Source organism: Trachymyrmex septentrionalis, unplaced genomic scaffold, assembly GCF_001594115.1.
Source record: "Trachymyrmex septentrionalis isolate Tsep2-gDNA-1 unplaced genomic scaffold, Tsep1.0 scaffold62, whole genome shotgun sequence".
NCBI lineage: Eukaryota > Metazoa > Arthropoda > Insecta > Hymenoptera > Formicidae > Trachymyrmex > Trachymyrmex septentrionalis.
In genome coordinates, this window is record NW_017305800.1 from 245,448 (window position 1) to 255,525 (window position 10,078).

The following is a 10,078-nucleotide window of genomic DNA, read 5'->3' on the forward strand; positions in this document are numbered from 1 at the left end:
TAGACAGATGTTTCTTTGTTCGAGCAATAACAATCGAACATCCGCACGGCGGACCAAAACTCTAGCGCGTCTAATCTCTGCGGACCATTTTAGTAAACAATAAATAACTCAGTTATTTTACATTATTTCTGAATAGCTTTGGTAATATATTTTCAAGACTATCAACTTTCCGAAAATGCAATAAAAAAAAATCGATTTTTTTGACTCGACAAACTAGAATATTCCCTTAATTTAACGTCAAACAACAATATTCATACGCATGATAAAATGAGGTATTTTTCTCATATAAATTATTAGTGTTCTCTTTGCCTTCGTCATATAAGTTGGATTAGAGAGCCAGGAAATAATTCAGACGGTCGGAACGTGAATTATTTCCTGACTCTTAAAGATCATAATTATAAAAAACTAACAGTCTATCACTAAAAAAAAATGTTCTCGTTAAACCAACAAAAAAGTCTAACCGGAATGGCATTTGGTGAGGTCAAACAGAATTTCTGGTTATGATAAGGCCTTATCAAAATATCATTCCGATTAGACCTTTTTGTTTAACCAAATCATTTTTCTCTGTGTATTTACCGTCGATAGAAGAAATGATATGTCAGGAAATTGGTTGCCAAGTGATAATTACGACACGCGGAACGAGCAGAAAGGTATAACGGGACAGCGTGAAGTTTTTTAAGTCGTCTTAAATTTAGATGACCACGTCGCGTTCTAAATTTAGTCCCGTTCACGTCGATTATTGCTCGCGCGAGTGTGTCCCGGAAATTCATTCACCGATCCGCGTCGTCGCAAACTTCCGCAGTTTTATAAGAAACTCCAAATGCTTAATTTCAATTGTGCAGAAATTCAGTGAAAAATATCATAAAATATAAATCTACTCTGTTAGCAATATCAAGCTTGTCACAAAGGATTTAGTCGAGAAGGGAGTCCCCATGAGACGCACTGGACAGGACTGATGTGTCTCAGAACCTAACGTACCGTAAATTTCCGAAAGGGAGGGTGGACGCGTACTTGAATAACGAAGGGGTTAATTCTGGTCATTAGCACTCGCTTGCGCTACGTGCGACAATTGCTGCTGTTCCCACTGTTTGTTCCCGCGACAATAATGAATTATGACGTTTCGAACGACCGTGCACGCATGTTTCACCCCCTTCAAATGTTCTTCGAAAAAAAAAAAATCGCAAAAAAACGTGAGCCCAGACTCATGCGGGGGTCGATGTGCACTCGTGTGCGAAGTAAATTTTAAACAGTAGTATTTGAGAGACTATTTGAGAGAGTTATGTTATACATGCGAACGCTCTAACGAAAACTTTACGCTATATACGGAATTTTCTTTTAAAATTTACCCTGAAAATATGGTAGTTGCGGTGCAATACAATATTTTAAAGATTTTTTATCGTTCACTTGAGTAAAATTAATCAAACTTATTTTATATTTTATTGTAATTTTATTAATAAATGAGAGGGATTTATATAAAATTCTTCGAAATAGAATGTTGTCTCACGATTATCTTATTATCAGGGTAAACTCTAAGAAAAAAATCTCTTCCTGTATATTTGATCATTTGATGATAATCTAGTGTCTAATATTAGCTTTGTTTTTAAAATATTCAATACAACATAATGAAAAAAATTGATATTGTGCACAACTCACTTCTCGTGATATAAATATTGATTAATTAAATAATTATATATAATTCATACACAATTCATATAAAAAGATTCATATTCCATCTCCACTATGAGGTAAATAGAATATATTTATCCACTTTTCAGTATATTATGAGATGAAAGTAACGAAGCAATCATTTTTGCCATTTATTTAAAGAGTGCTTATTCGCATCAAGATAAATTAATTAATAGTTAATTATAATAAAAAATAAATTACTTTCTAGAATTATTCAAAATGAATTAAGTACATTAAAGAATCATTAATAATAAATGCGACAGAGCAATAAAAAAAAGAGTGCTCAATTTTAAAATATTAAAATGTTTTATTCTTGTCTCCGTTTTTTTAAATACTTAAAGATGTTTTAGTTTAAATTTTTTCAATAAACAAAACACTATGTTGTTTGGATTTAAACAACGATTTAAAACTATACGTGTTTTAAATTTATGTTTTAAAATTGAACACTCCTCTTTTCAGTGAACTTGTGCAGAAAATTTAACTATGTCGTTATGATGTAATGATGAAAAAAAATTCATGCGAAAAAGAACCCCGACCTTCGAGTGAGCATTTGTTTCTTTTCCTCAGCCAAGCTTTCTGCCACGATCCCATCAAATTTTTACAAGGGTTTCTGTAATTGCGAGGGTTTCAAGCATCACGCTATAACAAAGAATAAGAGCTTTTTGCCTCTCAGTTTTCTTCTCTCTCTCTCCGATCCCTCGATATCGACATTTTATTTCTCCCTCAATCCCGATACATACACATTGACTTTGACATTCACCCACACACGTGGAAACGTGCGCACGCGTTTTAATTGCAGCGAGAGCGAATAAGCCCACATAATTAATTGCGAGGCAGGCAAGATAAAAGCTCGCGTTCAGTTCGGGCGTTTCCTCGCGCGATATCGATCCGCGTCTCGAGCACTCTATTTAAATAAAGAACGAAAGTAATTGCTTCATTACTTTCATCTCACGAAGGAGTCGAAGTATAAATTCTTTGAAATAGAGTTCGACATTTTGCAACAACGACGTCTTGTCTTTGAAAGACGTCACTTTGTCACCAGAAAACGAGAAATTTCGTTTAACTGAACTTTCCGAGAAGAATTCAAGAGTTAAATCGCGGACGGATCGTCCACGACGGTCGGCGTCGTTAAAAGCGAGAAGAGAAAACGAGAAGAGCGGCGACAGTGGCGGCGGACGGATAGTTCCCAAATTGTCGTTCCCTCTTAAAATTAATCCACGAGGGTTGCAAATAGCCGGTGGGCTTGACGTGCGGCCAATTGCTTCGCGCGTGAATCCCGCGGATGCGTTTTCGCCGATTCTAACGGCCGGCAGCGGACAATGCTGTGTCGCACAGGCGTTGTCAGCGAGGGAGATGACGGGGGCGAGCGAAAGGGGAGAAGCACGGAAGAAAAAGCCTTTGGCTCTTTGGCTTCGGCATCGACGACGGACGGAGAACGGGGGACGGATGGGAGAGCGAGTATCGCGCGATTCGCGCCCCGTGGCACGATAGGAACCTTTTCCAATTGACGTCATAGACACGCTCTTTTGCCCTTTTTTTCACCCCGCCCCTCGCCCCGCCGTCGGGTTAAGAATAACAACGCGGCGGGATCGCTATGTGTTGCAACGCACTGGGAATAGACGGTGGCCGACTACCGGCCGACTGCCACCGTCACTGAATCGACTTTGTCGGCCCGAGAACACGAAATATCCCACAAATCATGAACATGTAATTTTAACGAGAAATTCCCCGATGAATTTGAAGTCGGGGTTGCCTATAGGGATAACGTCGAGTAACGGATGATCCTCCAGGAGTTGGGTGCAAGAGTGATGGAAAAGGAGGAAGATCCTTTACGAATTTAAGCTTCAAAGGCCGTAATATCGTAGTCTTCAATTTATTTCAGTGCTTATTTTTTAAAAGAATCTTAAAATTTAATATTATACACTACTCAAACGGGAAATAGGGAACACATTCGAACACGCTCAAAGTTGTGCAATATTCAGAACACCGTTGCTCGGTGAAAAATCATCGCAGACAGAAAATCGTGAAAGCATTTGAACATTTGAAATCTCTACTTTTTTTTTAAATCCGTAATTAATATTCCAATTTGACTGATCCTTTACGAAGTTATATGGATACAAATGAATATACATCCGTCAAATCTGAAAATTTTGTATAAATTTTACAAAGGTCTAAAGAATGAATCCTTATCTTTGAATTGTTTTTTTTTATGATATTTTTACCGTTTTATTCTACACACACACACGTTGAAGCAAAAGTGATTATTTTTGTGATTATTTTTCAACGTTCAATAACTCGATGGAAAAAAATATCGTACAACGCTCAATAAAAGAGCAATTCGAAGGTAAAGATTCATTCTTTCGACTGTTGTAAACCGCATTTTTGTGTAATTTTTACTTCGCGCCATAGACCTTTGTAAAATTTGGACAAAATTTTCAGATTCGACGGATATCCATTTGTGTCTATATAGCTCCATAAAAAATTAGTCAGATTGAAATATCAATTACGGATTTCGAAAGTAGAGATTTCAAGCTTTCAAATGCTTTTTTTGATTTTTTTGTCTGCGATGATTTTTCACCGAGTCACGCTGTTCTGAATATTGCACAATTTTGAACGTATTCGAACGTGTTTCCTATTTTTTTGTTGAGTGGTACAGAATTCCTCGAAATTTTTGTCGAAAAAAGATCGTCTAATTTTAATTTAAAAAACTGTGATTATTTACGAATTGTTAAACATCTTTAGAATCTTTTAGATACTATTTCATATGATGAAAATAATAAAACTACACGATCAATTATCTTCTATAAGATTCTCGAGGTGTTATCGATGTATGAGCGATTCTTTTATGTCATCATTATCTGAAAACAAGAAGCTTAAGATAGAAGAATGAAGAGGCGGATGCAGTAATCTGTGTGTGGTGTCAGAAATAGCTACCGTCTCTTTAAAGTACAAGTTTGATTGTATCAACAAGACGCATACGGTTAAATCTAGCAGAATTTCTGATTATTACAACAGAACATGATATTTTACAACTAGAATGTTTGGTAGCTTATACTGTAAGGATTAGTTTAATATTTTCCAGTTGAATCCATAAAACTTCTAGTTATATATTTACTTTACTTTAGACATATGCAGCATTATCAAAATTCTGATTAATGTTAGCGCACCCTAGCAGTTTTGTTATTGTGCAAATCGACACGAATTTGTTTTATATTATATCCTGTACTGAAATGAAGTCCTATAGCAATTACTGAAAGTTTAACTGAACAAACTAATTGTAAGTTGTCGTACTGTGTGATCTGTCTGATCAGAAATTCGAAAAAGAAAGAAGAAAAGGAAGTGGAAGAGAAAACGTCTTCTCTTCTCCGTCAATGGAATATTCTATTAAAAAATAATAGTTAAATCAAATTAATGATTTTTTTTATTAAATAAATATATATTCACACATTTAATAAATATTTATTAAAATTTAGTACTTTTAAAGTATTATAATTTTTTTCAGTATACCAATAAAATTTATTCTAACTTATTTTTAGAATAAATTTTATTTTAATTTAGAACAATTAGAGAACTTTTACATTTATCACTGAACTATAAGACTAGATTAAAAGGAATAAAGCGAGCGTAAATGATTACGAAGCACCGTTCTAGTCTATCAAGAATCCGGTAAAACAGCGGAGATAAAAATACTAAGCGCGAGAGATTTTTTTTTTTCTCTCCCCCAAAATAACATCCATAATGATATATTTCGTGATATTCAGAACATCCGAAGTTTATTGACAGATCATCGTACAAAAGTGGACGCCACTCCGATTCGATGCAGCATGTGCAGCAACGAAACACGAGGAGAGATTCACTTTCGCGAAACCCAAAAATAAGGTTTGCTTACGCCTGTGTGCTGTCAACGTCGCGTAACTGTCAGTTTTACCTCTATTTCAGCGCCTCCATAATCAGAATCTTCTTATTCTTCGGACCGATCGCGCCGTGAACTTCTTGTTATGAATTTTATTCGACTTAAATCCAAAAGAATCTTTGAGGCAAGAAGGAAACTTAAAAGATTTCTTTCCTTTTTGCCACGATCTTTTCTCCTCGGTAGAAAAGTTTAAACTACCACGGTGGTTTTCCAGCAACTTGCACGTGCAACTACCTGACTGAGTTATCAATACCATACAATATACCAGCTACCTTTGGTAGTTCAGGTTGACCAACACACACACACACAACTGCGCAATCGAACACAATACGATCTTTCTCTCGAGGGATGTGGTTGCGCCACTGACAAAAATTTCTCGAATTTTCTACCACACCGTCTGCTCTCGCACAAAGGCGACCTGTCTTTACAGCAAATCAGTGTGTGACGTCGCCTAAACTGATCAGCTGCGCGGTAGTCACGTGTAAGAATCTTCTGATTGAAATTTATGGGTGTGTCACTTATTCTATTTTCTTGGCGGCCATTGCTGAAGCATGATTTGCAATCGCGTGTGAATCTGCGCTTTGACAATTCCATTTTTTAACAATAACCGAGTAAAACGCGAGGCAATTTTGAGTAATCTCGAAACTCTGCCATTCCGATTTAACAGTCACATGCCTCGCAGACATCGCCGATGCATCTCCGCGATAACGAAATTATCTCTCAAAGTGCAGCCGCAACGGGATCCCGAGGCTGCGACGCAACCGGAATTGGATTTTCAGAGTCATTAGACTCGCGTCCCATGACGCACGAAGAAGCCTTTCCTCTTTCTTTCTTTCTCCTTTCTCCTTTCGGTTTTCCCCGTCGCCATATAATCTCTCTTTCTCTCTTTGGGTCTCCAAAATGGCTACACGCAGCCAGCGTAGCGTCTACTTGGTATAAATACATATGAGAACTGGGTCGCTGCCCTGAACCCCGGCCATCACCGTCTACGATCCTTCTTCCTCGTTAATCCCCTTCCCCGGAAGTGTCGTCTACGAATCCCGAGCGCGCGAATTTTTCCACGTTTCCCTTTCGTAAGAGTTTAATGACGACACCAACATTTCGTTAAACTCTTATTACTATTATGTATTAAAAATATAAATCCAATACTTAATTTATTAATAGTTTTTTCCCTCCAATAACGTAAAGCAAAGTGTAATATCTGATTACTCTCTAAATCTGAATCAGCGAAATTCAACCGAAAAAGAAAGGGAATTTGAGCATTTTATGTAATTATCGATATTTGCACGTCAGTTCCAATACATTGAATTTATAGTAAAGCAAGGTTAACTAAGTTAAGGATTCCACGCGTGTCATTTTGTAGTTTAAATTTCACTGTGAATTCACTGTGAATTCCAGTGGCACACTTGGGACAGTTTAGACTGATATTAGACTGATACAGTGATAATCCACTGATTCAGATTTAGAGAGTATAAATAATGATTTATTAATTAATTTCTTATCTTAATTCAGTTTCTATTCCGTTATGGATTTCAAATTTCCGGTGTTTCCGCCGTTTCCCCTAATCTGAGTCAGTTTAATTAATATCATCCACTCACGTAGTGAGCTTCCGAAATGTAGAGGACTTCGGTGGAGATACTGGTAGCGTAAAAAAAGGACATTGCTCGTCTGACCGCTCGCGTGACGTCGATTAGATAATTCGATGGAAGGGAAACCCGTGCCGGGTCTGTCGTGGATTTGTGCGGATGTGCAATCGCGGTTTTACTGGCAGGCCTCCGGAGGCCGGCCCCTGTGTCTGCCATATGACAATACCATCTGCGGCCCATGCCGGGCGACCAGGGTACGCCGATGATCCTGCGGGATAGGTGGCTACACGACGGGGGTGCGGGAGCATCTTGCAAGCCTTCGAAGCCCGGCCTTACGAGACGGAATCGAAAGGTGTGTCCAGGCCAAAAAAGATGCACCTGGCAAAATATCGCGTAATAATCGCCAAAACGCAACGTAACGCCGTTCATTGCGGGCATGACGTTGTCTTGTGACAAACGATCCGGAGGTGGATTATTATTGCATATCGAATTGCCTGTATGGAAATGAAATGTACAAAACTCGAGTATATTAGGATGTATTACTCTATAAAGAGAGAGCTATAATATGTAAATTAAGAGAAAGATGCAGATTCGTTTGATTATTTGTACAATGAGCGTTATACAATTTTCTAACACTAACATTAAGAATCGTTTAAGTCGATTATATGCAAAAAGTAAGTGCGACATTTTATTTCGACTAAAAATATTTGCGTACTTTGCAAATAAAACTTTAATGGTAAAAAAAACATTAACTTTGTTCTATTTGATGAATTATAATTTGAAATTTAAAAAATATGAGAGAAGAGAGATAATTCTCTAAAAACTCTTATTACCAACGGAGCAAGATGCATCTTGGAACAGATGTCGCCTCTAGACAGCGTCTGTTAGAGATTCTCAAGTAAAAGTTCGGATATCATTTAAGCCTTTCTCATTATCTGGTTAACTTGTGGTTTTTAGGCTTAATCATATTTAACTTGATAATAATGTAAAAATTGTTTTTCTAACAATAATTACCCAACAAGCAAGCTAACATTACTTGTCGTCGTTTTGACGTTCAAGATGTCAAAATGACGATAAATTGCTGGGATCATTAAACTAATAGTTTATAGTGGTAACTTTAAAAATTACTACAAAACCATCAGGTTGATTAACTATAGTTAGTAAAATATAATTTTTACATTATCAAGTTAAGTCTAATTGAAAGTTAACCAGAAAAAGAAAATTCGGCAATTTTTGATTGATTCGCCATTTCAGTTTCATATTTCAGACTCAACTATAAAAAATTCAAATTTGATTGTGATTTTACAGAATCACTTTAAGAGTAATAATATTTATACATATAAATTATTGAGTTAAATTTATTTTATTAATAAATCGCGTAAATATTAACTTGTTTGTTTTTTTTTAAAGCGCAGCACAATTAACTTGAAAATGGCAGACGATGTCTAAACTTTTACTTGAGAAACTCTCACGTTTAAAAGTAAACTACACGTAGGTAGTATAAAATAGAATAACGTAGATATATATATACATTAATCATACATTCCAAGAAATCTGACGCATCATTTTGCGTCAATAAACAAATAGACCTTTAAAAAAAGTAAAAGTAAAAATAATTAATTGAAAAAAAATTCAAAACCATAGATGAAATACGTTATCAAGTGTTCGTTTATATTTTTCATTAAAAATTCAGTTATCTTTTTAAATGCCATAAATTTACTCTTAAATTATCACTTCCATCGTAGAGAAAAACATTTTCTTGGATTAAAAAAATGATTTCTAATTTTTTATTTTACTGCAATTTAATAAATTAAATTCGTATTTAGTTTTGAGATATTTTCTAATTTTAATAGACACAAAAAGCGTGTCTTCGAGTGTTTCGCAATCGAGCAACTAGTGACACTGTCAAATGATAATGGCATTCTTCAAGGATTTAAATTCGTCACGTGCAGCCATGAAAAGACAACACGACGCGCGACGAGCGTTTGTCATTGAAAGGATTTAAAAAATGCAGCGAGGCAATAATTTCATTCACGATACCTGCTGATGATCTATACATTCGAGTTATCGTATCTACAACATCAAAATATCAAATTGAAACTTGTTCCAATTCCTGAGAAAAAAATCAGGGACTTATCTTACGCTGGCGGATGGAAAGAGAACGCTAAGAGAACACTGTTCTCCAGACCAACATCACGTATGTTCTAATAGATCTGAACATAACCTCCTTGAGAAAAATTCCACCCGATGAAGAGTATCCAGGTATCCCCCATTGTCATCGACACATCGCAACATCGACTGCAGATCATCAGTGGTCGATCGCTCTTGGTCGCTCTCGCGATTGACACATGACAAGCGGGCGCGCGTGTGCACGAAGAGACGTTTGGCCGGCGAGCAGCACACGATCATATTGCGAGAGAGAAAGTGTTATGATTCGAGGAACTCAAGACTCACCGCTGTGCCCAGTGTTGCTTGACGATTGGCCCATCGTCGTCGTTGTCAGCCCGGCAGCGGCGGCGGCGGCGGCGGTGGCTGCGACGGCGGCAGACAATTGTGTCGGGTCGTAGGACGGCGGTGCTCGGGGGCGGACGTGGGTTCACGTGAAAAAGCGATCGCATGGGCGCGCGTGGAACGAACACATCGCGACTCGCGACAACGACGAGCGGCAGCGGCGACGGTGGATCGCTGTCAATCACGATACATGGTGCATCCGCTGGCATCCGCGGTGTCGCTACGCGACGGCGGGGCAACGAGGTGAACGAGGCGGACGGCCGCACTCGCGTCTCGCACCGTTGCGCCGCCGGCGGTCGTGAACGCCGCGCGAGGTGATTGGCCCGGCGGCGGTGGCGCGCACGCGCGCCAATTAGCGCGCCGCTTTGAACGCGTCGCGCCG

General features: G+C 37.9%; 1 protein-coding gene across 1 annotated transcript in view; it reads right to left on the reverse strand.

Annotated features, from left to right (window-relative positions):
• The window catches only part of LOC108752825 (protein neuralized), a 60,297-nt gene extending 50,323 nt beyond the window's left edge, over positions 1 to 9,974 (reverse strand). The window contains exon 1 of the mRNA XM_018493934.1: positions 9,640 to 9,974. Within this exon, the coding sequence (XP_018349436.1) occupies positions 9,640 to 9,673 (34 nt within the window). The 5' untranslated portion in view covers positions 9,674 to 9,974. The remainder of the gene's footprint in view (positions 1 to 9,639) is intronic.
• Between the last annotated feature and the right edge of the window lie 104 nt (positions 9,975 to 10,078).